The 27,436-nt window shown below is 35.0% G+C and overlaps 1 protein-coding gene and 1 long non-coding RNA gene across 7 annotated transcripts; one reads left to right on the top strand and one right to left on the bottom strand.

Annotated features, from left to right (window-relative positions):
- Nucleotides 1-1,757: 1,757 nt before the first annotated feature.
- Nucleotides 1,758-3,462, top strand: LOC122291829. Its single transcript, XR_006236772.1, has 2 exons — nt 1,758-2,513; nt 3,063-3,462. It is a non-coding gene; the product is annotated as an uncharacterized LOC122291829 (long non-coding RNA).
- Nucleotides 3,463-4,486: 1,024 nt separating this feature from the next.
- On the bottom strand, nt 4,487-15,736 carry LOC122291828. 6 transcript variants are annotated; one of them, XR_006236771.1, is made up of 15 exons: nt 15,366-15,735; nt 14,798-15,046; nt 14,113-14,284; nt 13,942-14,004; nt 13,704-13,809; nt 13,448-13,552; nt 13,292-13,368; nt 13,054-13,159; nt 9,646-9,718; nt 9,281-9,472; nt 6,956-7,076; nt 5,871-6,095; nt 5,713-5,795; nt 5,571-5,597; nt 4,487-4,819 (listed from the first exon to the last, which is right to left on the bottom strand). XR_006236771.1 is itself a non-coding variant. In XM_043099831.1 (14 exons), exons 2-13 carry the CDS (start codon nt 14,863-14,865, stop codon nt 5,748-5,750), a joined length of 1,356 nt encoding a protein of 451 aa, XP_042955765.1. In that variant the 5' UTR covers nt 14,866-15,046; nt 15,366-15,734; the 3' UTR covers nt 4,487-4,819; nt 5,713-5,747. The 6 variants fall into 6 exon arrangements, 4 of the variants coding, with proteins under 4 accessions (XP_042955765.1, XP_042955767.1, XP_042955766.1 ...); XR_006236770.1 differs by having other exon boundaries at nt 5,571-5,624; XM_043099831.1 differs by lacking the exon at nt 5,571-5,597 and having other exon boundaries at nt 15,366-15,734.
- Between the last annotated feature and the right edge of the window lie 11,700 nt (nt 15,737-27,436).

The following is a 27,436-nucleotide window of genomic DNA, read 5'->3' on the forward strand; positions in this document are numbered from 1 at the left end:
ACCGTTCAAAGTTGATCTCCTTATAATCATATTGCAGGAGGAATAGGTCTTAGCCACTACAGAGTCCACAATGATGGTGCCTATGCACGGCTTTGTTTCCACTAACAGTGGTTGCACAATAACTTCTATAGGCTGAACCATATCTCACGATGAGCCCTTTAACAACATGGGCAATGAGCGTGGATGGCTTGGGTCAATTCACATGCAAAAATGCCCCAAAATAGGACGTCAACTAAGCCCCTATTGTCAATCAGAATCCTACAAATGGTGTAGTTAGGAACCAACATCGACACCCCACAAGGCATCTTCCTATAGGTACTATATTCCCACATAGTCTTCATCGTCTAAAGAGATGGTGATGGGTCTCCAATCTTTTGTTTTCCCTGGTGGTTTCTCAATGGTGAAAATCTCTTCGTATGTCACCTTTCTGCTGGAGGAGTTTATCTTGCCCCTGGTGAACCCTTGCACTATCATTTGAATCTAGCTATCGGGTGCGAGGTTCTGGTTAGGGCCTTGGCTAGGATTCCCTCTAGTGTTTCCTCGTATTACCTTCCTTTTCTATGGGCTTTCACTTCTTCGAGATTCAATAGCCCTTCTTGGCCATTTGACATCCAGTTGTCCCGGGTGAGGTGTTTCAGGCAACCAACAACTTTAGTTCCCCACTCTCCTGCATTGTCTTTATCCTTCAATTGAGGTAGACGAAATCTTTGGTCTTGTGCCCCTCCTTATTGTGATAGGCACAGAAGTGAGGAAGTCTGCCACTGTATGTGTTTCATTCAGGAACCATTGTGCTCGTTCTCTGTTTCTTGCTCGTATGTTTGAGCTTAGTTGCTCTAGGGCCTTACCCTCAGAAGGTCACTTCCCCTTCTCTCCCTCTTTCGTATGGATAGTTTCTTGCCTTTTCTCCTTCTCCTGATTTTTTTTTGCCTTTTCGGATTCCCTCGTGGCAGTTAGGGCTTTTAGGGTGTCCTCTATATTGACAAAGTCGTTGGCCTAGCCCTATCCAAGGAAGGTTCAACATGCGATTTCTCCTTAAAAATCATGGAGTGTCATGTGTGCCTTAAACATCTTCAAGTGCTCAACAAGATCCCGAGACCTGTTGTATAGCTCAAATTGGGGAACATTGAACTTAGGCAGGAGTGGTGCCATCTTGATGTCTGCACTATAGAACAGGTACATTGTACTGAGTAAGTGTTCAACTAATGAGGATGACCCTATCCTTCTAGTCATTTCCTTGTACTTACCCATGAGGTTATGCAGGTTGTTATGCATCTTCCTCTTCTCTTCATCATCGAAGGTGGGTTTGCCTCACCCTAGGATTCTACTTCATTATGCCTGTTACAACTAGACCCCTCATCTATCTGTTTTAAAGCCTAGGTCTCCTTTTGGGGGTTCTCCATTTCTAAGGCCATCATTCTTAGCCTCTCCTCCATCTCTGTAAGCCTTTTGTCCATGCTATCATTCATTTCTCAACTGCAACAACAGCCACATGGTCACGGGTTGCTTGAGAGTTAGTCGTCGCAGGCATGCAGAAGACATGTTGAATTATGCCAAAAGATGAAGAACGTGTTTTGCACCCTCACAACTGCATCCACTCCATTCTAGTCACATGTCCACTCCTGAAATTAAGAAGGCTAGCTTGGCCTCTCCAGCCAAGGGATACCTACGATGCCTAAGTTAGTACATACTAAATGCATAGTAATCAATTACTCAAAAAAGAGAAAAGCAACAAATAGTAGTCAACATACATCTTCTTCCCCTTTTTGTTTACTATTTGTATCTTTCTCTTCCTTGTTTTTTTTTTTTTTGTTTTTTGGGGGGGGGGGTGGGCTTTGGATGTCTGTTGTTGGTGAATGGTTTGGTGGTTGATCATTTCCAAAGGGGACATAGCTTTGAGGCCATTCCAACTTGTCCTCAGCTAGTTCTCTTGCAGGTCCTTCCCCGATGAAGTGCTACCGCATTTAATGCAGCCTTCCCTTTGAGGATCTTGATGGATTCTCCTTGATGGTGGTATGTTTAGTCTGCAGGTTGCCCAAGGCGCTCCTCTCGCTGTGGACTTCCGTTTGCCCCCGGTGGTCTTGTGCTCCTTATCAAATGGAAAATTCTTAGGCCATCTGCCAGACTAGGCCTTTGTAGGGCTCGACCTGGTGGGCTTGTTTAGTAGGTTGTGCTACGCCCTTATTTCTAGGGTTTCATTTTGGGTTCAACAAAGAAGATCAAACCAATCCCAGCCTCAACAATGGCCTTGGGGAAGACGACCTTGATGACCACCTTCTCTACTCCAGATTGCTCTCACAAGTTAATTTCCTCTCTTTCTCAATTAATTGATGAATTCAATTGAACCTCAATATCGCTATAGAAAGATGATGGTTGGAAGCCATAATATCGCTCCAACATCCATCATTAATGTTGTCCAAAGGGAATGAATTGGTGGATGGCAGGTTTGCCCTGTTGTGGCTTAAAGTGACCCAAGAATCTGCACAAATTATTTGGGAATGCAAAAGTTATTTGAGGTACAATCCAAAGGAATAAGCTGTGTAAACATTTTTATCTTTCAAAAGTAGTAGCAGTCGATCAAAAACAAAGAGTAGCAACCCGACTTCTATCTTGTTCTCTACATCCATATAGGCATTGTTGTAATATCGTTGAAGAGTTCTGAAGAATTCTTGAGACTGCATTGCTGCTTTGCATTGACCCTAATTAGCAATCATATCAAATAACACTGCATAGTTCACCACCAAACCCCCAAAAGCTAATGTTCCAGTCTAAATTTATGGGGAGGATAGCTATTTGTTTTATATGTGTGCACCCGCGTCCTGACGTCCTAACAGCTCATCCTTATGGCCTATGGGACTAATAGTTCGCCATCATGGCATCATAGTCAGTTTTTCTTTGGTTTCGAAGTCTTGAAACTTCCTTCCAGTAACTTTTGATAGTCTAGTTATCATAGTCTACTGCCTCATGTTTTGAAGTATTTGCTTTTCATTTTATTCATTGAGGATTTACTTCCTTTAATTTTGTTCCTCTCACTTATTTTTGTAAAGATGCTTTTTGTAATGCAGATTGGACTGAGGAAGGGCTCACGATCTTTTGCTGAAGCTCATGCTGTAGGATTCACTGAGGAGACCGGAAGTCTGGGTGATATTTGGGAAACTGTCGCAGGCAGTGATCTTGTGCTGTTGCTGATATCCGATGCAGCACAGGAGAGAGCATAGCATAGCATTTTCATATGGCTTTATATAATGGACGTGGATCATAATAGCATAGCATTTATATGTCCTAGTGTTTGAAAAGTGCAGAATCCGAGTCATAGCTAGGAATTAAACAAGTACTGCTTGTTCAGTATCATGCAAGTTTTCCGATATACGAGTGATCTTCTCTTTCAACTTTATCTATTTGAATTGTTTTCCTTAGGTGCATGGCTATTATACATAGTTTAAGACCACTTGTTTTTTTAGCAAATTTATGCTTATTTTATTGTAACTGAGCTAATTTTTCCTCATTTTATTAAAGTTAAAAGCACTCCAAAAGAGATCCATAGGAGTTGAGAGAAGAAAATTTGAAGAATTAGAAAAAAAAAATATTGGTTTTTGATGAGTGGGAAGTAGTTAGAAACTTAGAGGATGGATTTATTTATAGGGTTTAATCCAAGACTATTAGCTACAAATAAAAATCTTGGCAAAAGAAGAACAGGTTGGTTACATCTGTACGTTGATTTCAAGAATTGTAGATATGAATGTTAAGTATTGTGCATGGTGGAATGAATGTATTTGTTAGTTTTTAGAATTGTAGATGTGAAGTCTAGGTAGAGAAGAAGGGTTTGTGGAAGTATTTGTTAGTTTCAAGAATTGTAAATGTGAGTATTGGGTAGAAGAAATATTGGCATAATGTGTTTGTTGGATAAACAAATTGTAGATGTACTTAAAGGTTGGCAAAATGTGTTTGTTGGTTTTATAAATTGTATATATGATTGTTAGGTAGAAAAAATGGTTGGCAAAATGCTTTTGTTGGAAAATACATAATACACTAAGCTCAATTTTTCTTAAAATTAAAATAACAATAAATTGTTCCACCACGGATGATGAGATCCGTTTGCAAGACCAATAACACACAGCGATGCGTCAACATTATATTGAAGAGTATGCATCACCTTCAAATTGTAGCTCTTCCCCCACAACTCCTCTTAATTGAGGTCATTTCTATTTCTAGATAAATGAGTCAGAATCTTTTGAAGCGGCGCATGTGGCAAGGGGAGCACGGGAGATGAATTTGAATACTGATAGGTGACCAATATTACCCCATACCATATTTGTCCATATATGCGGTGGGATTTTTTTACAGAGTTTTCTTTTAAGTTTTTGAAGTCACTTTTCAATTTCAACCCAATAGTTTGGTTGATTTACTAACTATCAGAATAATCTTAATTTTGTTGGCAAAGACTTGAGAGAGATGGACTGAATTCTGCAATTCAATAGAGTCAGAGGGATTGTGCACAAAGGAGTAGATTCTTTGTGAAGCAAAAAGCAGAAAAAGCAAGAGAGAGCATGCGTTGCGTAGCTAGTGTAATAGTTCCGCGTCTAACGTTATACCCATGATCAAGTAGGTTCTGATTATACATTAACATGTACAAATACAGCATCCCCTTTTCAAGGTTCAAATCCCCTTCAAAGTTCCAACACCATTAGAAGTCGAACTTCAACATTCTTCAAAACTGTCTACGAAAGAATTTCACCAACTCTTGCTACCCAAAAGAGAGGATTTCAACCCATCACAAAACTTTCATCAAGTGGATTCAAAATATTCACCCATCTGAAACTTCCTGCAAAGACCAAATCCAATAGTTAGCCAATGTACCTGAAAATTTTGTACATCAGTATAACGCAAGCAATGAGATGTTAACCAAAAGCAAAATTCAGTTATCGTTAGAGTTATATTCAATACCCAAAAGCAAAATAAAATATCAGAATGGCCCATAAACACAACTGATTAGATGGTAACCTCTGTTTCACCACCCGCAAGGCAATAACTTTATCCATAAAGATATGCTCAATTTGATTCGACATTAAATGGAGAAAATAGCAATATTTTTTGGTTTGAAATATTTTCTGGGAAGCCCACCTGTTTGCCATTGTTTGGTAAAACAATATCAAAAACTTCTTCAGATGTTTGGTTGGCATGAAAATCATTATATCCCCAATGCCAATAGCCATCCAATTTGGCGAAAAAACAACATTTTGAAAAGTGTGGGTGTTTGCGACTTTGTTTCGGGGGTTGAGGTGGGGGATTTTTGGGTGCTTTGGTAGGGAGCTAGCAGCAGTAAAAAGGAGGGAAAAGGGGCTGGGAGGCAACTGGGTTAATAGCCAAAAGAACACATTCTAGATTATGTCATTCTCCCAAATAAAAGCCTCCGCTTGCTTTGTCAATGCAAATTTTTTTAAAAGCATGGCACAATTAATTGGGTCGAACTTCCCCAGTCATTGACTCTACGTATTTCATAGCAGACTTACTCAATATGTCAATGATTAATGTCACATACAATAGAAAAAATGCTCCTGAATTTAGCAACCTACTATTATTATCAAGATGCTTGTTTCTTTCTGCAACTCTCCAGAATAAGAATGCCCCTTTGTTAAAATGTACTCACAAGAAATGCACAGTTGATTAGTAGCAAGCATCTATACAGATTAAAAGAAGGTACTGGGTATGGCATACTTTTTTACGTGTTTGGTGGACAGCATTCATACTCGTTATTTGGTGACTGTGCCTTGCAGAAGATATGAAGCCTTATTACGGACCTGCAATATTGAAAAATATTTTTTTTATCAGAATCATCAAAAAATACGGATATAAGAAGCAGTGTGATTACATACCTTTGATGCAAAGGACCTCAAGTCCGTGCTGGAAATTTGGCAAGAACAGTTTCGAAGATAAAGACCCCACATTTCATTAATTACTGGCTTATGTTCCAACATTTGATTAACCAAGAGCCAATTCTCTGCCAAAACCAAGTAAATGTACATCTTGAAAAGATCACAACCTTTTTCTTTCACATTAATTGCGATAAGCAATCGCATAACCTCTTCTTCATCAGTAGCCTGAGGTGAAAAATCACAAAATATGACTTGTAAGACAACTTGACTGAGCTTGAAAGATGTGAAACCTTAAGATCAAAAAGAAGTTTAATGGACTCAAGCAATCAGTTGACTATTGTTTAGAGTTATCTTATTTGATAGAGCTTCCATTCAGCCATGAAGCACTAAAGTCCTTTGATTGCATGAACTCATGTTTTTTGCAGATATGGTAATGGCTTTTCAGACATGACCATGAAGCTGCCGGTCTCTTGTAAACAATAATGAAATAAGAAGATAAATGGTCTAAGTTTTTATACTTCATTAACACAGTGCTACTTCTTACACTTCAACAGTCACTCCCAGCCTGTGAGATTTCCCGTTGCCAATGGAATAGATTTTGGGGAAAAAAAACTAGAATCAACAATGGGCAGGAAATCAATGTATAGAGAACCAAAAAGCAAAAGCTCTGACAATCAAAATGGAACCAGAAAAGGAAGTTGGATTAATAGATGCCATGGAGGAGGGCACTTGAATAAAGCATTATCCAGCAAAACAAAAGGAAGCCTTTTCTGATGAGGTGGATCTTTTTCTTGAAAATTTTGTTGCAAGATTTAAGGCATCTGCCTTGAAAATCTGACTTCCATTTGCTGTTGTATTAGCGATTTGGGGGGGTAACATTGCTGGAACTTTCAAGATTTATCTAAAGCTTTCCAACTGGCCAAGTTCATGGACGTATTACTGATATATCAATTAATCTAGCATCTACATAAAACCAAATAAACAAAAAAAGGCTTTTGTCTCATCAGCATTAGCATAAAGGTATGAGAATGAATGGATATACAAGAAACATACATAAGCTAAATTGTAAAGAGAATATAGCCTACCTTATTATCAAAACAAACAAGAAGAATTTGATAGGCAACGGAACTTCTAAGTTGCTTACTGCGAGTATCGTATCCTGAAATGCATTCCACAGCTCGCAAGCAGTTTAAGTCCTTAGGAACTCTGCATTTACAACATGCAATCAGCATTATCAGAGGGGAAATTTTGAGCAGCAGAACGTAAGTAAATATTTTTTCAGCTTGACTATTTACTAGGAATCACCAATCAATTATTCCACCAATGAAAGGCTGTACAAAAATTTAATCACAGGATTGAATCTCAGTTATCAGCAACTTACTTATTAATGTAGCAGCTACCACCTCAACCTTTAATCAAATATATCAAAAGCAATATAAAGAATGCCTTTTAATATATTCCATATAATCTTTTGCCACTTACGTCATATATATCTTATTACCACAAGCGCACTACATGTTATTACCATCACCAATAGCCTCTATCATTCTTGGAACCATTACAACTCAAGATGCCATCACAAAGCTCTAAGGCCACCAATAGCATCATCAATATCACACAATTCACGTACCAGCCCTCACCCAACAAGCCACCTCTCCAAAGTTAGTCCCCAGACTGATCACCCCATGATCATTGGAGGTCTTGTGAATACTTATTTCTTGTCAAAACACAAAAGCCCAGACTTCTTAACTCTAGAAATATTATATCCATTCTTCTCCTAATAATGAATAGCTTAAGTTCAAAACTTTTCTTTTTGCCATATGGTGCTCTCACACCCTCCCAATGTATCCACATTACCCTCTGCCTTCTTCTCATGTAGCAGGCATTCAAGGTGCCCTGAGATTGTTCAGAAAACACATATGACACATTTAGGGCATGCCTGGGTAATGAGATTAGATGAGAATTCTGTGAATAGGTTTGTGAATAGTAGTGAAATGGTTTGAGTTAAGATGTTTTATTCAGTTTTGTGAAAGGAGAGAGAAAAGGTTGAATAAAAATATTATAAAATTAAAATCTTGTTTGAATATATTTTTCTAATATTATTTTTGTTTTGAAATTTGAAAAAGTTGTATTATGTTTTGTGTTTTATTTGGAAGTTTGGGAAAGTTGTAAAGATTAGGTAATGATTAGATGAAAAAGTTGAAGATTTGAAATTGAAAAATGTTGTGTTTGAGTGATGTTTGGAAAGGAAATTATGAAAATGTTTTAGAATCTCATCTCATTCAATCTCATCTAAGTGTCCAAATATGGCCTTAATCATCCCTTTCCAGTTGTCAAGATTATTTTATTTTTCTTTTCCTTTTTTTCTAAGTGCTGAAATCACCCTGCTTATGTTGCCTGCAGTGTTTGATGCTGACTTGAAAGTAGTTTGATATTAATCATTTTTGTAATCCTAATAACTGTAGACATTTGAAAAGTTTAAAAAACGAAGCTTGGCCAAAATGAAGGTCTTGAAATAAAATGCATGAGATGAAAAATACCTATATTTCAAGGGAAAATGCTCAAATGTGTTAAACCCGACAATATTTCTGAATGAAAATAAATGGAAAAACTTTTAAACTGATGAAATGATTAAACTTATATTTTTTAAAATTTTCTTACCAAAATGTAAGGCGTACATGTGATGCATGAACTGTAGACATAAACATGCACTGATTCTTGGGGAGCATTGATCTATTTAAAGCTTCAGTTGAGTTCAACAATTATGCATCACCTAAGGCACTGATAACCAGGACCTTTACTAAACCTGTTTCAAATACTTCCGTTTCCTTTCCCCCTTTTTCTAATGCTGTCATAAAAACAGACTATATGCAGAAATAATTCAATATTTTCTAAACTCATAGCATTCTGTTTTGTTGTTCACCCATTTCTTTTCATTGATAGTCCACATAACAATATGATATTTCCACATTGCACATTTCAGATTGTTCACCCTAACAATCTGACCATTGCACATTTTTTCCATATATCTTAGTCCCATCTAGATGAAAAAAAAAAATGTAGTAGACCAACTTAGATATTCAAAACTGAATCACTTTTCTGGTTCATGTGGACCCAAATTCATAAGAATGCCTGTAGCATGTCAATTCTGCTGGTAACTGGAAGATATTGGTAGCTTGATACAGAAAAACAAGATAAATCCATCCTTTTAATACTTATAAAAAAAAAAAAAAAACCACCATTTTATTAATAACCATAAAAAAGAGACAATGATTAATCACCAAAATTAAATAAACATATACCAACAAAGGGATAGAGATGAACACTTATATGATAAGAAAAAAGGCAGCATATTCAGTCAAATTACGGAGATACGGATCCAAACCAATCAAGTAGTAGAAGTTAATAACCTGCAAGCAAGTGATTTTGCTATCTTGTTACAGCTGTTCTTCCATTCTTTCTCTGTGAAGTAACTGATAAGTGATTGCATACATTCGTATAAAAGCACTGCCAGACCATGAAGCTGGTGATCTAAGAACAGAAAAATAATGACTTCAACTAACTCTTCAGCTTCTGAGGTTGAAAGGACAGAGAATTTATTCCTACAACGAAAATAAAAACCAAGAAAAATCAACCACGTGCTAAACCTTACATCATCCACAGCATCTGGGTATCAACCATGCAGTACCAATATGCAAACAATAGTGTTTGCAAATAGATCAGCAGCCTCAAAGCTGATGGTTCCCAAAAAAAAGTGGATTCATTTGTCTGTTACCTTACATGACTACAAGCAGCAGCAAATCTGACCCAAGATCTAATATTTTGAGGTGGCCCTCCACAATTAGAACCTGTAAGGCAAGACCATTAAAAACAATAGAGACAAATTTTTACTAACAATTGTGGATATTTTATGTAAATAAAAATTTTGAAAAGAAGAACACAATTTATAAATAAATATATCCAAGAGAATCTACAGATGGTCAACCACTACATGCATTACCGAATAGAAAAAGATGGCACCCTGATAACAGAACTAAATAAACTATCAATTGTTAGACTGATATGAGAGCGCAAAACCAACATATAAACAGGACCACTAATGACCAGACCAAGAAGACTACTGCAGTGACAAATACCAGCATACAAAAGCTTCTCAAGTTAGATTATTAATTTATTAACACATTCCTTTTTTCTGTTCTTTTTCCTCCTATTAATTTTTTTTTTTTTTCACGGCCAGGGATGGTTGACTTGCATGTGAAGTCAAGGACGGTCTTCTTGAATTCAAGCAAAAGTAAGTATCATGTGAATGAGATACAATCATTTTGAATCGCATAACGTAGCTACCCATAACTGACAAGCCAAACAAGAACAACATGAATAACATTCAGATATTTATAGCTGAATGCTTTTGGACACAAAAGAAACTGCATATTTGTTATAGAGTTAAAATTAGCATTTAATTTATCAAACTCGTTATAATTAAACTCTTTATTGCCAAACAATGGAATTGATTATTCATTGGCCAACCCAGTTTCATAATGAAAGGACCAATTTAGCATAATCTGCCACAAATTGCACATAAGACTATCGATTACTTTTGCAGAGAATGCCAGACACCAAACACCCCCACAAATATCCTTATCACTAGTATAGACTAAGAAAGATCCATGACTTTTGTACAAGGTAAATTACACGATTGATACACATTAACGCATACAATCATCTACATTGTATTTATCACCAATTAGCTTGTAAAAATGGCAAGGCTGGTGCTGATAGATACTTAGTATAGAAGCTCGAAGCTCAGGAGGTGGTTGGCATTCAAATGAGGTAAATGGGTCTTTTGGGGTTGATTTTTGGAACAACATTAGAAGAAGTTTGGATGACATGTCCAAGATTCGCTTTTGGTAGGATTTGCAGTGTGGAAAAATTGATCCCTGAGAAGTCTTCCCAGAGTTGCTCAGAATGGCTCATGATAAGGAGACTTATGTGGCAGATCATTGTTGTCACATGGTGCTCAGATCTACCCAATGGTGTTTATCTTTTGTTTAAAAAAGCTAATGATTGGGAGGTAGACCTATTCTTATCATTCTTTGACCAGTTGTATTTGTGTAGGATGGGACTTCGTGGCAAAAATGGTTTGGGACCCATCTAAGACAACGGCTTTTGGAAAAGATTCTTACACTGGAAAATGTGAGAAACCAAAGCATATTAGTGGTTAATTGTTGTTCCATGTGCAAGAAGACTGGGAATCAGCGGATCACCTTCTATTGCATTGTGAGGTTCCTAGCCTTCTTTGGAACATGGTTTTTGGCCTATTTGCAGTGTGAAAATTGATCCCTGAGTTGTACCTTCCCAGAGTTGTTCAGAATGGCTCGTGATAAGGAGACCTATGTGGTAAATCTACTGTTTTAAATACTGTAACATACTAGCCGATACGGCTGGTACATACCGTACCGGCCACTAGTCCGGTACAAGTATTATACATGTTTCGTACCGCCCCAAATACTAGCCAATATTTCGGCCTGTACCAGCATACGTATCAGCCCGTATTTCGGCCTTTATTTTTTTTCTTTTTTTTTCATTTCTTCAAGCTGTAAGATCATTTCTTGGCCCCCAATTCAGACCAGACTATTTATAATTTATATATATGTATAATTTATTCATATATAGACTATTATTTTGAAATATAATTTATATATATAATTTATTCATATATCAACTATCCCAAAAGGGTATACGAAATGGTACCAATATCGAAATATTTCGTTCCAGTGCCTTGACCGGTACGGCATCCGGTACGGTATTCAAAACTTTAGGTAGATCATTGTCACATGGTGCTTAGCTCTACCCAATGGTGTTTATCTTTGGTTAGGGAAGCTAATGATTGGAAGGTAGACCCATTCTCATCATTCTTTGACCAGTTGTATTTGTGTAGGATGGGACTTCATGGGACCCATCTAAGACAATGGCTTTTGGAAAGATTCTTTTTTTCTTTCCTTTTTTTTTTTTTTTTTTTTGATAAGTTTTGGAAAGATTCTTACATTGGACAATGTGAGAAATCAAAGCATATTAGTGGTTAACGGTTGTTACATGTGCAAGAAGAGTGGGAATCATTGGATCACCTTCTGTTCCATTGTGAGGTTCCTGGCCTTCTTTGGAAAATGGTTTTTGGCCTCTTTGGATGGATTGGGTTATGCCTTCTCGTGTGGTGGATATCTTAACAGGCTGGAAATGGTAATTTCGTAGGCATCAATGTGCAGTGCTATGGAGAATGACCCTGTTGTGTTTATTGTGGTGTCGTTGGAGGGAATGAAACAACCATAGTTTCAAGGATTGCTCCAAGGCAATGCCAGAGCGCAAGTCCTTTCGTAATACCCTTTTTCATTGGATTGTGAATAAGTAAAATGGAGAATTTTAGGAATCAGAAAAAACCATTCCAGGCTGATTCAAGATGGGGATGAGGGAAAAAAGGGAAGAAAGAATTGAGAACCCAAAAATTAATATGCCTAGTTGCTGTGACACCATATCCACAAACATATCCATAGTGACAAAATCACAGAGTTCATACAGGAAGCATGTCATCAATACTATTTACGCCACTATGAATTCTTCCTAACTTATATAGATAATGTCACGAGGTTTTTGGACATGGACTACACTCTAAAGAAGAAAAGATAAACAAAAGGGAAAAATACACAAAGCCCTTTTAAACTGCCACTCAATTTGCAATCACTACCTAAACTATCAAAATTAGCAGTCGCCCTCTAAACTAACAAAAAATCTCAATGTAACACCCCCCCCTCCCCGAAAAAAAAAACACCAAAACCACCACCACCCTAAACAGATGATATTACCCTTGACAATTCTCAACAAAAAAAATAAATATATATATACCCTATTAACAAATAGACAATACATTTTTAAGAAAACAGAAATAAATTTTAAATATATTTGCTTTCTTAAATTTTCAGATTTTTTATTTTTTCAAATTTTTGAAGGGTATTTATGCCAATTGTTTGACTGAGGGTTGCGCTTTTTGGTTGTTTGGCAACTGATTGCCAAAATTGATAGTTTAGGGGGTTTTTGTATTTTACCCTGAACAAATCTATCACGTTCATGATATAAATCTCGATCATCTGCATTGTGCTTAACAAACTGGTAAACAGTAAAAAAAGCTTACCAGCATGCAAAGAGTCTCTGTTGAATGAAGACTTAGATTGAAATCCATAAATTTCAAGAGCCCCTTTTAATTCAAAATAGCTAGGAAGCCAATCAATCAGGACAGGCTGTAGATCAACCAGGTCAAAAGTTAGAGTAGATAAGCTCAGAGAATGCCAATAAAAAATTACCCTCTGAACTTCTCCAATATATATAACAATCAAATTGGCTTCCAAGAAACAAAATAAGATTAATATTACCTCATCTTTTGATGACAAAATAGCACACCAGAATTCACATGCAGATGTTCTCAATTCTTCTTTCGGCGAATATAACACTGATAAGCCAAAAGATAAGCACATCCAATAAAACTTGCAATGGTTTAATGCATAAGCTAAAGTAACCGATAAACTTACTCAAATTAAATGTCCACATGGCCATTGATTTTTCTACACAACCGCATATAAATGCCAATTTTGATAGCCAGCCATTTGCTAACAATCCTTCAAGGAACAGGTCTCCTGCAAAAGCATGTAAAAGTGGGGAACAGGCATAATATTTACAGAACAACATACGTACAATATGAACTCAGTGTACATAAATATTTATATATATATAAGATAAGCATGATTAGCGACAAAAGCAAATATGCAGAAAAGACTGATTAGCCACCTTTATCTGAATCGAGCTCAAACAGGGAATTGAGTTCATTATTCATGAAAGACTGCAAGATGGCACAACTTCCAAGCCCAGGAAAAGCTAGAGGTGGTGGAACTTTCTGCAATTCATGGAGAGGGAGAGAAAAGGAAGAACTACCAGTTATCCCCAGTAGGGTTATTATCAAACACTTCAGAAAATTATGCATGTAACAAGTTAGGCAGCACTAAGATTTCATTCGGATAGAGGAAACCTGATTCCCAAATACATGCATGCCCCACGTGGACATATCTTCCTCACCGCTAATTTCTCTCATCTACACAAATAAAAAAGGTTCATATTTACAGTATGAAAAGCAGACAAAAGTGAAGACATTCTAAAAATAAGATTACTAATATCAATACTATTGGAAAAGTCATTGTACCTGATTTTGGCATTGGTCAATCACTTCAGAAAGTGAAGCTTCTTTGGTATTGACATCGTCATCTGAGTTGTAGGCCTTTTGGGCCTTTTCTTGTATAGACTCCCTCTCGACAAGTTTGCTTTTCTCTTTGTAGTAATCACTCAAAAGATCATCCAACCCAATAACCTTCTTCCTGGTTGATATTGAAAGGAGTTATTCCAATGCAAAATCAATGGCTTTTCACCAATTACCAAACAACATATAAACTCAAAATACAGACAGTGCCCCACAAATGAGTTCATTTTTAAGGCCAAATTAACTCTTGTCCAGTACAAAATGGGAAGAGAGAGTACGTAGGGGCTCTCAATAAACTCAAAAGATAATTACACAGATGATAGGAATTTTGAAAAAAGATTATAAATCATTTTCAATTTTATTTTTCCGCAATCAGCATCAAAGTTCCATTTAAACAAGAGAATCAAAACAGAACTTGATGAATGAAATTATTATATAACCGAAAAAAAGTTGCAAAACATGGTTCTAGTGCAGGCTACTAATAACCCGGACGCAGGATTTCCGTAACAGTGACATCAAATAAGATCAACTCTTACTAACAGGAAAAAAATCTAACAAAATGTGCTGAAAACTAATATCGTAAATAAAACAAGAAATTAAAAAGATGGGAAAGTGTTTTTAGTGAAGAAACCTTTTCTTGGTAACAACAGGGGAACTGAGAAGTGGGTCTTCAAACTCAAAATCTAGAGAACCATCCATATCTGCCAATTTCTCTCCCTCCCTCCCTCCTCACAGTTTCTTCTGGGGTCCAACTTCTATAGCAAGGGAAGGGTACATCTATTTTCAAATATTAAAAATAATACCTTTGACAGCTTGCCGCGGCAAAACTTCGCTCCGCTTATGATAAAAAACAAAAAATAGTCTATGCCCAATTTCGTTTCTGGAGGAGAAAAAAATGATAAAAAGGGTAAGAGAGGTAATAGAAGGAATAAAAACTCTATTTGTACATGGGGTTGGGGAACCCCGCGTACATGGTACATCCACATGTAATAATTAAACGGTGCGTTTCACTGTTACACAACTAAGTAGAACATTATCGAATGGCCAAGATGATTGGGCACTGGGCAGCTCCTGGGTGCAAGCTTTTCACAGAGAACCACGAAGACGAAACGCTCAATGTAGGTACCTCTCATCTTATTCTTATTCGCCTCTAAAACCTCATTTTTTTCCTAATCTTTTTCTCATTTGCTTCTTCTCACCTGATTTCATGCTATTTGCTTCTGGATTTACTTTCTGGGTTTTTGGCTTCTTTTTTCAGCTTGAATGCATAACAAAGCTCCTTGTAATTTCATGATCTCTCTGTCCATGATTCCGTAGTAGCTTCAATACTTTGATGGACTTACCCAACAATCGCTTCAATACTAGAACCTTACAGCTTGCCTTGTTCTTCTAGTTTTTCTTTTATGATCTCATGCTCTCTGTTACTTCTCTTGCAGGCAAATGGACGAAGATTCTACCTAGTGTTGTTGTTCGATTTAACACTTAATCTCAGCTTCGTATTGCTGTTGCACTCTATGTGGGTGGCTTTGTGGTGGGGTGTGCAGAGCAGGGAGAGAGTGAGAAAGTGAAGTAAAAAAATAAAATATAAAAAGAAGTGAAACGCTTGTTGTTGTCGTATACAGATGTCTAAGTTCAAGATAAGGTTGAGTGGTATGTTATCACATCAGCGATTCCTCGAAATGTACCCAACAATAGATATCTGTAGCAAAGCTCTAGAAGGAAACGGTTGAAAATAGGGGTGGGCAGCCCGCAGGGTCCCCCGCCCTGTATGAAATACACTAAGCGGGGGCGGGAGGCGGGCAGGGCTCAACCCCGTCCCGCTTTTCCCCTGCCCCACACTTTATATCTTCTATATATAAAAAATGTGTATGAAACGGAAAATCTTATTTTAACGGTTTTTCTTGTTTTTTCGTTAAAGTTAACACCGTTTGTTTTAACGGTTTGGCACATAAAATGAAGACATAAATGTTGAGAGAGATAGTATTCAATGTTGTTATATGATTTATTAATCTCAATAATTATAATACTTAATAGTTTATATAATAATAAGTAATTAAAGATTAGTTATTATATTTTTCTCTTTCTTCTTAACATATACACGTGTATTAGATGCATAAGATGTGAATCCCTAAGTATAATATACATATATTATACGTTTCATTAACTCAGATTATTGAGTATTCCAAATTTAAAAATCTCATATAATATATAATATAAGTGTGTTTAATCAAATGTTTTTTTTTCCCATGGTAGTAGGACGTAGCTTCCGCTAAGTCATATTCCATACGTAGACTTGCTATGATAGGCACGTGACAAAGGCCATAATTCTTGAGCTAATCAAGAAAGAGTAAATTCGGCCAACAATTTCAAAATATATTTTATGATTTATATATATGCTATATATAGAAAATATTATACCACAAATTTTATAAAAAGATTATGTTTTAACTTTGTGTTGTCCCTGATCGACTCAACCAACAGCAAAATAAGAATTTCAATATTGTCTCTATTGATTGTCTACAAGATGACATAAATTGATGAATTATAATACAAACATCAAACGACACATATTTTGAACTACCGTTTGTGTTAGACTTTTATTAAATTTTTTGCATACATCTTTACTAAAATTATAGATGTTATAAACATGTATTGGATTATATGATATTTTGAACTAATTTTTTTATTTTCTCCAATATGCCTTAAATTATTAAGTGACATCAATAATTTTTATAAAATATATATTATTTTTTACAAATAATCATTTCATAAAATTAGATAAACGTGCTTTGCACGTTACTCCCACCTAGTTTATATTTATAAATATATATTTTATATTTATAAATATATACTTTTATTTTACAAATTGTATATATATATATATATAATACATATTACAATTTGTTAAACTTGTTCACAAGAATCACCAGTAAGTCCCACATTGCTCAAGTAAGACTCTTGTATGGTCTTAAAGTTCTATATAAATGAGGCCTAGGGTGCCCATGGCATATGCAATCTTATGATGAACAAGTCTCACTCTTTTGTGATTTTTATGAACAAGTTTAATAAATTTAAAAATTAGTAACATAATTTTTATGTTATTAGTTTTTAAATTATTATTATATATATAAATTTTAATTTACGATTTAATTATATAATAATTTGGGTCTAAAAATAATATTTTTAGACACAAAATTTTTTAAGCCCATTAAAATATGAGATTCTTGAAATGGGCAGGAGGCGGGGCGGATCAGGTGTTCGCCCCGTCCCCGGTCACCGGAGCGGGGGGCCCCTGTGACGCCCCCAAATTCCGTTTGGGATTGGACGGACATTTGAAGCGTCGAGACATGTAACACAAGGTTACCTACCCCCGTTCATGACATATAAGATGAAATATTCCTAACATGCATCTAACATTATGCAATATTCGCAGCAGATAAATTATTTCTTTAGCAATACTATGCACCAAATTGAAAATATCTCAAATGTTTAAAACATACTTGATATATAAAGACTCATTGAACAACTAACATCATAACACTAGTCCAAAATGATTATGATCCAAAAAATACTGGAGATGCAACTCCATCGTACAAGTAGTAATTTACGTTAACTACTATATTAACATTGACATCGCATCGTCGCTCAGTCAACTGTGTCTACTGGTCAGCTCCTGATTCTCCTTCAGGTCCTGTTACAAGATCTACCATTCGGGGGGAATGATAGTTGGGACTACCACAGTGAGATTTGATTACAAATCTCAGCAAGTTAATAAAAAACTTCCACACAGGCTAATGATGCATGGATGACAGTAAAAGCATAAATGTATAATCAAATTCATAAGTAATTAAAGCATAACTTGGCATACAACATAGCATAATTGACATAACTTAAATTGAAACATGAACTGAACTTGACTTGACATGAACTTGATCTGAAATTTGACTTATCATGAACTTGTTCTGAAACTTGACTTAACATGAAAAATACATACTCCACAGTTGTTGTGGCCCCATGTATTCTACGTGTAAATACATACTCCACAGTTGTTGTGGCCTCATATATTTTACACAAACTTGACTTAACATGAAAAATACATACTCCACAGTTGTTGTGGCCCCATGTATTCTACGTGTAAATACATACTCCACAGTTGTTGTGGCCCCATATATTCTACACAAACTTGACTTAACATGAAAAATACATACTCCACAGTTGTTGTGGCCTCATGTGTTATACGGAAACTTATTCTTTAACTGCTTAAATATATACTCCACAGTTGTTGTGGTCCCATGTATTCTACGTGTCACAATTGTTGTGTCTCACGTAGTGTATGCATCACAATTGCTGTAACCCCATACATAAGTAATCAAGATGAAACGTAACTGGAATACAAAAGGACTGAAACCCTGACGTAACATAACGTGATTTGAACATAACTTGAAATACATGACCAACTTGAAATAGAAACATTTCGTAACATGGCATAACATATAATAGACAACATATCTAACATGACATACTTGCAACAGTGAATATTACATGACTTGATATACATGTAATAGATGGCATACTTAGCATGACGTACTTGTAATGTACAGTAATACATAATAGAATATATTATGTAACAGATAAAAATTGATGATAGAATAAATTATGTATAATAGACAATTACGTAATAACTTGGCATGGCATGACATATATGATAACACACATACATACACTGTAGTTCCTTTACTTAGCACACATACACAGTAGACTGCTAGTAAGTTAAAAGCTAACTTACCTCGATCTCCGCATTTCTTATAAAACTTCAAGTGCGATCACGAGGAAAAAAGCTTCGAAATGGGCGTGCAAAAGAACTCCTAAAAGCTGTCCGAGAGAGAGTGTTTGATATTCTTTTAATGGAAAGTATAAATGAAAATAATTTCGTGGGGAGGGGTGGCTGGAGATACTTATGGATGAGATATGGAAGAGATGAGGCTGGAGTGAGAGTTAAGTGTAGGACTCTCTTACCTGAAGTGAGAGTTAAGTGTAGGACTCTCTTACCCGGAGTGAGAGTGGAGTGTAGGACTCTCTTACCTAATAATATCTACAAAAATCAATTCAAGATATTTTTACTCAATAATATCCACGAAATTAGCTTAAAATATTTTTATCTAATAATATCCACAATATTAGCTTAAGATATTTTTATCCAATAATATCTACAGTTTTGAACAGACGTTTTGTCCGAAAATATGAAAAAATGTTATTGCGCCATAAGACCTTAAATAACCCTCCGAGTCTAATGGCACAAACCATAATACATTTTGACACTTCTAACTATCTCCAATAATCAAAAATACACTTCTGATATCATAATAAATAATAACACTAACTATGTAGTTAGACAAAAACTTATACGATTAATGGATTCGTGAAAACTTATGGGATTTTCACGAGGTTCCTAAAGTTAATAGAAATTTCACAATTGAATTTCTAGCGGGCTGTTACAATCTCCCCTCCTAAAAAAAAGATTTCGTCCTCGAAATCGAAATAAGAAATAACAAGTTAAGGAATAGGTGTTGCTTACCAACTTGCTGTCTATCCCGTATATATTTGCCTTTGAGATTATGTCATTCCTTAACTCTCTTACTTTAATCAACAATTATATTATACTTCTTTCCACAAGGTTGGCCAAGTTGTATCGACACACTCTCCAAACCTAAAATTTCAAGTAAATAATCTTCCGAAACTCTTCTTTAAAAAAACATAGGCGATATACTTTAAGTGTTCTTATAAATACCATAATTAGTAGAGAATTAATCAAAATTAAGCCGTTAACCTCTCTCTCTCTCTCTCTTTTTGTTTTTTTTTTTTTTAACAAAATCGGTGGCCCTCTGTTTTAGACCAGACAACTCTGATCCGCATGATTTTTATAGATCTTCTGTAACTGTCAGGCGCCACATAGCTATGACACTACTTTGCTCTTCTGTAGTTGTCAGGCGCCGCAGCTATGATACTACATTGCTCTTCTGTAGTTGTTAGGCGCCGCATAGCCATAACACTACTTTGTTCTTTTGTAGTTGTCAGGTACCGCAGCTATGATACTACATTGCTCTTGTCTCTTGTAGAGAAATGCTTCACGAGAGATGATTCGTCATAATTTTCTCTATAAAAGAATTATTCAGTTCATCTTCTTTCACATCTCATTTTCTTCACTTTTCTGAAATTAATCTGCATTCTTACTCTGCAATCTCTTTCTGCTTACTCACTTTGCAATGGCTCAACAATTTTCTCATTACCAAAACATGAGGTATTCTGCACCTCGTTCACCAGTTGTTTATGCTTCTTCCGTAGATGCTATAATGCAATCCAATAATGATCTGACTAAAAAGTCAGATAATGAACTTATCTACGAGCTTGTGAGTCTCGGTACTCGATACTCATCAGCCATTGTCGCATATTCTCAGCGACTGCAATCCAGGATTGGTGGGGTTGACAAACTCCACGAGAATATTTCTATCCTTCAGAGGCTTCTTATGGAATCTAACATGAAGATAGAAGTAGTAAAGCGAGAGAACAGAGATTTAAAATCTTTGCTTAACTCTTCTTTTCGAGTGGCTACTCCTTTAGATAGGATAGGCATGCAGATTTTTTAAGAGCAAGAGCGTTTAAAAACTGAGGCAAAGAGCCTCAAATTTCTGTAATTTTGCTTTATGATAATAAAATAATACTTCACAAATATTCATATTTGTGTTTCTATCTTCTGGTAGATGTTTTATGTGCTCCATTTTATTTCTTTCAGGGATTTTCATATATATGACATGATCCAATGACTCATATAAAGTATAATCAAATTCATATTGTAGAATATAAAGCATAATCAAATTTAATTACTTATGACTCATATAAAGCATAATCAAATTCATGATCCAATGACTCATATAAATGCATAATCAAATTCATAAGTAATTAAAGCATAACTTGGCATACAACATAGCATAATTGACATAACTTAAATTGAAACATAAACTAAACTTGACTTGACATGAACTTGATCTGAAATTTGACTTATCATGAACTTGTTCTAAAACTTGACTTAACATGAAAAATACATACTCCACAGTTGTTGTGGCCCATATATTCTACGTGTAAATACATACTCCACAGTTGTTGTGGCCCCATGTATTTTACACAAACTTGACTTAACATGAAAAATACATACTCCACAGTTGTTGTGGCCCCATGTATTCTACGTGTAAATACATACTCCACAGTTATTGTGGCCCCATGTATTCTACACAAACTTGACTTAACATGAAAAATACATACTCCATAGTGGTTGTGGCCCCATGTATTCTACGTGTCACAATTGCTGTGTCTCACGTAGTGTATGCGTCACAATTGCTGTAACCCCATACATAAGTAATCAAGATGAAACGTGACTGGAATACGAAAGGACTGAAATCCTGACGTAACATAACGTGACTTGAACATAACTTGAAATACATGACTAACTTGAGATAGAAACATTTCGTAACATGGCATAACATATAATAGACAACATATTTAACATGACATACTTGCAACAGTGAATATTACATGATTTGATATACATGTAATAGATGGCATACTTAGCATGACGTACTTGTAATGTACAGTAATACATAATAGAATATATTATGTAACAGATAAAAATTGATGATAGAATAAATTATGTATAATAGACAATTACGTAATAACTTGGCATGGCATGACATATATGATAACACACATACATACACTGTAGTTCCTTTACTCAACACACATACACAGTAGACTGCTAGTAAATTAAAAGCTAATTTACCTCGATCTTCGCGTTTCTTATCAAACTTCAAGTGCGATCACGAGGAAAAAAGCTTCGAAATGGGCGTGCAAAAGAACTCCTAAAAACTGTCCGAGAGAGAGTGTTTGATATTCTTTTAATGGAAAGTATAAATGAAAATAATTTCGTGGGGAGGGGTGGCTGGAGATACTTATGGATGAGATATGGAAGAGATGAGGCTGGAGTGAGAGTTAAGTGTAGGACTCTCTTACCTGAAGTGAGAGTTAAGTGTAGGACTCTCTTACCCGGAGTGAGAGTGGAGTGTAGGACTCTCTTACCTAATAATATCTACAAAAATCAATTCAAGATATTTTTACTCAATAATATCCACGAAATTAGCTTAAACTATTTTTATCTAATAATATCCACAATATTAGCTTAAGATATTTTTATTCAATAATATCTACAGTTTTGAACAGACGTTTTGTCCGAAAATATGAAAAAATGTTATTGCGCCATAAGACCTTAAATAACCCTCCGAGTCTAATGGCACAAACCATAATACATTTTGACACTTCTAACTATCTCCAATAATCAAAAACACACTTCTGATACCATAGTAAATAATAACACTAACTATGTAGTTAGACAAAAATCTATACGATTAATGGATTCGTGAAAACTTATGGGGTTTTCACGAGGTTCCTAAAGTTAATAGAAATTTTACAATTGAATTTCTAACAGGCTGTTACAGCCCCGCCCCAGCCTCACGGGGGCGGGGTGCGGGGAAGGGGTGCCCCCGCCCCCACATATGCAGGTAGCACCCCTAGTTGAAAGTTGCTTCTCTACCAGTGTAGCTATACGAATCCTACATATAGGAATTTAGAAGAACTTTACTATCCATAAATCTACACACCACTTTTTTTTTTTTAATTTTCTTTTTAAATTAATTAAATTTTCTTAAATTTAGGTGTGACCATGGTCGTTGGCCAATTTGAGCTCAGATAGTGTATATTCGATTTGTTTAATAATTGAATTGATTTTTTAAATTAAAAATCTCATTTATATCAACAAAATACATGAAATTCATTATATGAGGGTTGTAATTTGAATAGGTAACTCAACAGGCAATACAAATTTGACTCAATTAAAACCAATTCCTGCTCAATTTTTTTATTAAATGAGATCGTGAATATGAAATTATAATAAATTATTAAATAATACAACTCATATAAAATTCAAATGGAATTGGTTAATTTTTGCATACAAGCTCACATTGAGATCAACTTAACTTGTAAGCTTCCTCGTATACATAGGACTGTCAATTTTTTATACAAGTTGTTAATTCATCACAAACTCGACACAGAATATTAGGGTTATCGTCAAACAAAATTTGAATGATAAGTTCTTACTCTTTATAAGATTTCAACAGGGCTCCGATTATTTCATTAAAAAGTCTTTTTCGAGATAGGCCATGTTATTTGGGCCTTTTATTAGAACGTTACAAATGGTATTAGAACCTACCTCAATCAGAAATGTAAGACTTGAGTTGTGTCACCTATGATCGAACAGAAGAATTTGAGGAGGAGAGATTATGATACCCCATATGATGTGTAAAGATGGGTGGTATATTTAATCTCATATTACTTAGGAATGAGTAGTTCTTGCTCTTTATAAAGATTCAATGGAGCTTCAATTGTATCATCCACTAGTCCTTTTAGAGAGCATATGCTATGTGATTAGGGCCCACTATTGGGGCTTTACAAAAGTTGATTCTCATTAAGATAATTGGTGGTTGGAGTGTAAAGTCCTTTAACATATAAAGCTATTAAGATCTGCATTTCATTATGCTTTATTATTTGACTCATATAACGAGGCTCGCCGCTAGAAATGTGGCTTGGACTTTAGTTACACTAAGATATGTGCATACTCAAATAATTGTGTGTTGTTGTGAAAGGATAATGTCGACAAAGATGAGTACCCTTAAATGCAACGAATCTAGGTAGTCTCAAAGATAGGTAAACAATAGGTACTTGACAAAGTAATACGCTATTTTTCTTTGAAAATAAGGTTGCACAGGCTGTTTATGTCAAAAAGGAAAGCATAAATCATAATATGGCATAAAGAATAACATGTCGATAATCCAAGTTATATGAGGCATCTGGTAGATTCTAGGGTCCGAACAGCTTTTGATAACAAACATACTTGGTTTGTCAAGGATGTTCGTAATGTGAAACTTGAGTTAGCGAGTGATAGGTTCAACCCATTCAATAATATAAGCAAAGCCTACAGTATATGGCCAATAATACTAGTGCCTTACAACTTATCCCTTTAGTCATACATGAAAGATCCATACTTCATGATGTCATTGCTAGTTCCTAGTCCCAAATTACCAAGAAATAATATTGATGTGTTTTTATGTCCTTTAGTGTATGAGTTGAAAGAATTATGAGAGGATTATATTTATACATATGATACATTATCTATTGAGATCAGCATTTCATTATGCTTTCTTGTTTGACTCATATAACGAAGCTCGCCGCTTAAAGCGTGGCTTGGACTTTAGTTACACTAAGATACATGCATGCCCAAATGATTATGTATTGCTGTGAAAGGATAATATTGACAAAGATGAGTACCCTTAAATGCAATGAATCTAGGTAGTCTCAAGGATAGGCAAAGCACTACAAAGGTAAGGACAATGAAAAGGAAAATTCCAAACTAGAGTGTTATAGCTTTGGAAAAGTGGGACAATTTGCTTACAAGTGTATAGAGACAAAGAATGTATCCATTAACACAATTCTCTCATTACTTATGTTTGTTTACATTTTGTAGCTCACTTAATCTCTGAATAGATTGTAGATACAGGAGCAACCAAACATATAACTCGAGATCAAGTTGGGTACATAGATTATAGAAGAATACCAACTAGTAGATAGTACGTTATATTGGATAACGAAACTTGAGAGAAGGTGCTTGGAGTTGGCACCTACTAACCCAAGATACGTCTAGGATGCTTGTTACTTTGTCGTAACGTACTTATACACCTGATGTTCAATGTAATCTATATTAAGTTATTTTTATATTGAAACTTAGTTTCACTTTGATGGCCTTAGGTGGACTTTTATTTAGATATAGATATGATTTTCTTTCAAATCGTTTTTTAATTTTTTATGTTATATTTAGATATTTCCTCTTTTTTTTTTATGGTTTCAAATGATGATAATATTGTTTCTAAAACATTAAAATGACATGATATACTAGTCCATATAGGAAAAGATACAATGAGTAAATTAGCTAGAGAAGGCCTATTGAGGCCTTTCATTACTGTAAACCTATCTGTGTGGGAACCCTATTTATCTAGAAAAGCCTTCAAGAAGCATTTCGGAAAGGCTCCTAGGGCATCCTATCATTTATAGTTATTCCATTCTAATATTTGCAAACCTTTGTGAAAGAATGCAATGTCACCTCTTATTTTATCACGTTTATAGACGACTACTTATGTTTCAGTTATATATATGATATTCTATCTCTTTGAAGTATTGGACTGCTTTAAGAATTTTGTAGCTAAGGTTGAGAACAGCAAAAAAATGAATTTAAAAATTTTATAAACTAATTGAAATCATGAGTACTTTAAAGAGTTTCAAAAACTATGTAAAGAAACTGGGATACGCAGTTAATTGACAATTCCTAGCACACCACAATAAAATAGAGTAGCGGAAACAATAAATCGTATCTTATTAGAAATGGGCGCAAACTAACTTATCAATATTATTTTGGGGGATGGTCTTTAAGTTTTTGTCTACATTTTGAACTGTGTGTTTTCTAAGTTTGTTCACTCAACCTCATATGAATTATGGAATGACATAAAATTAAAATTTGGAACATTTGGGCCTTAGAGTTCAGGGGCTCACCACTTCCCATAAATATAAAATACTTGACCTAGGGAAAATAAATATATCTTCTTAAAATATTCAAGGAGTTCAAAGGGTTATGTAATATATGGTGAACATCCTAATTGAGGAATGATGAAAATAAAGTCTCGTGATGTCTCACATTTATTGAAAATGACTTTCCCAATATTAGTAAAACAAAGAAAGATCTTGAATTTTTTGAGTAAGAGATTATCACATCCTAGAACCACAAAATATGGTGGGACTAACTTTCCTTGCAGTGTGAGTGTACACTAGAAAATGACTCACAAGAGTCTTAGTAGTTACGTAGAAGCGAATGTGAAACTATTGCTCATCTTTGTTTTGAAATTGAATGAGAATTTTTTATGTGTGCTCTATGTGACCTTGATGAACCTGCTTCTTATAAGAAAGCACTAAGATCACTTGTTTCTTATTAGGAAGCACTAAGATCACCCACTTCAAATAAATGGTTGGCTAGTATGAAAGATAAGATGAGTTCTATGGCAAAGAATCAAGTTTGGAAGTTAGTTGATCTTCCACATTGGTACAAATCTATAGGATACAAATAGATTTTAAAAATTTAGAAAATTACTAAACAGATGGATCAATTGACAAGTATAAGGCCCTTCTCTTGGCATAGCGTTATACCTAGATAGGGTATAGATTATGAATAAACATTATTCTCGATGGTGAGATTTGCTTTCTTTCGCCTCATTCTAGCTATAGTTGCACGTTCATATTTGAAACTTTTTCAGATGGATGTAAAAACTGCATTTATCAATGAAGAACTAGATGATGAGATCTATATGGATCAATCGAAACTTTTTGAGCTTGAGGGACAAGATCACAAAGTATTTCAGATAAAACGTTTCATTTATTGCCTTAAACAATCGTCTAGATAATGGTACTTCAAATATCATGAGGTAATTACTTCAATTGGCTTTGATATGCTAGAAGAATACAATTGTATGTATGTTAAATGTACAGAGAAAAGTTTAATGGTTTTATCTCTATACACGTATGACATTTGATTATATGAAAATGAAATGTAGATAATTGTAACAACAAAAAAGTGGTTGCTCTCTATTTTTAAGAAGAGGATATGGGTGAAGTAAATTATGTACTTGAAGTTAAATTTTTAAAAAATCAGCCTAAGAAACTTCTTGGTTTGTCTCAAGAGACTTCTTAGTTTGTCTCAAGAGACCTATGTTAAGAAGTCTTTAGAATAATTCCATATGTATAACTCTAAACTCATAAACACTCTAATTAAGAAGGGTTATACATTAAGGTTTGATTTGGCCAAGCCAAAATTCTCATCTCAAATACAAAATTCTCATATCATCATTATAACTTTCTCAAATCTCCATACAAAATATAATAAACAATTCAACTTTTTAAAATTCTAAAACAATAATAATATTAAAATATAATATTTTAAATTTTTATCTAAAACTCAAGATTTTTATCTTACTCCCCAAACCATACCTAACTCTAGAATATTGTCCTAAGAATTATAATGAAAAGAAAGCGATGATCAAAATTCCTTATGCAAGTCCAATTAAAAGCT

The sequence above is a fragment of the Carya illinoinensis genome, chromosome 13 (assembly GCF_018687715.1).
Source record: "Carya illinoinensis cultivar Pawnee chromosome 13, C.illinoinensisPawnee_v1, whole genome shotgun sequence".
Lineage (NCBI taxonomy): Eukaryota > Viridiplantae > Streptophyta > Magnoliopsida > Fagales > Juglandaceae > Carya > Carya illinoinensis.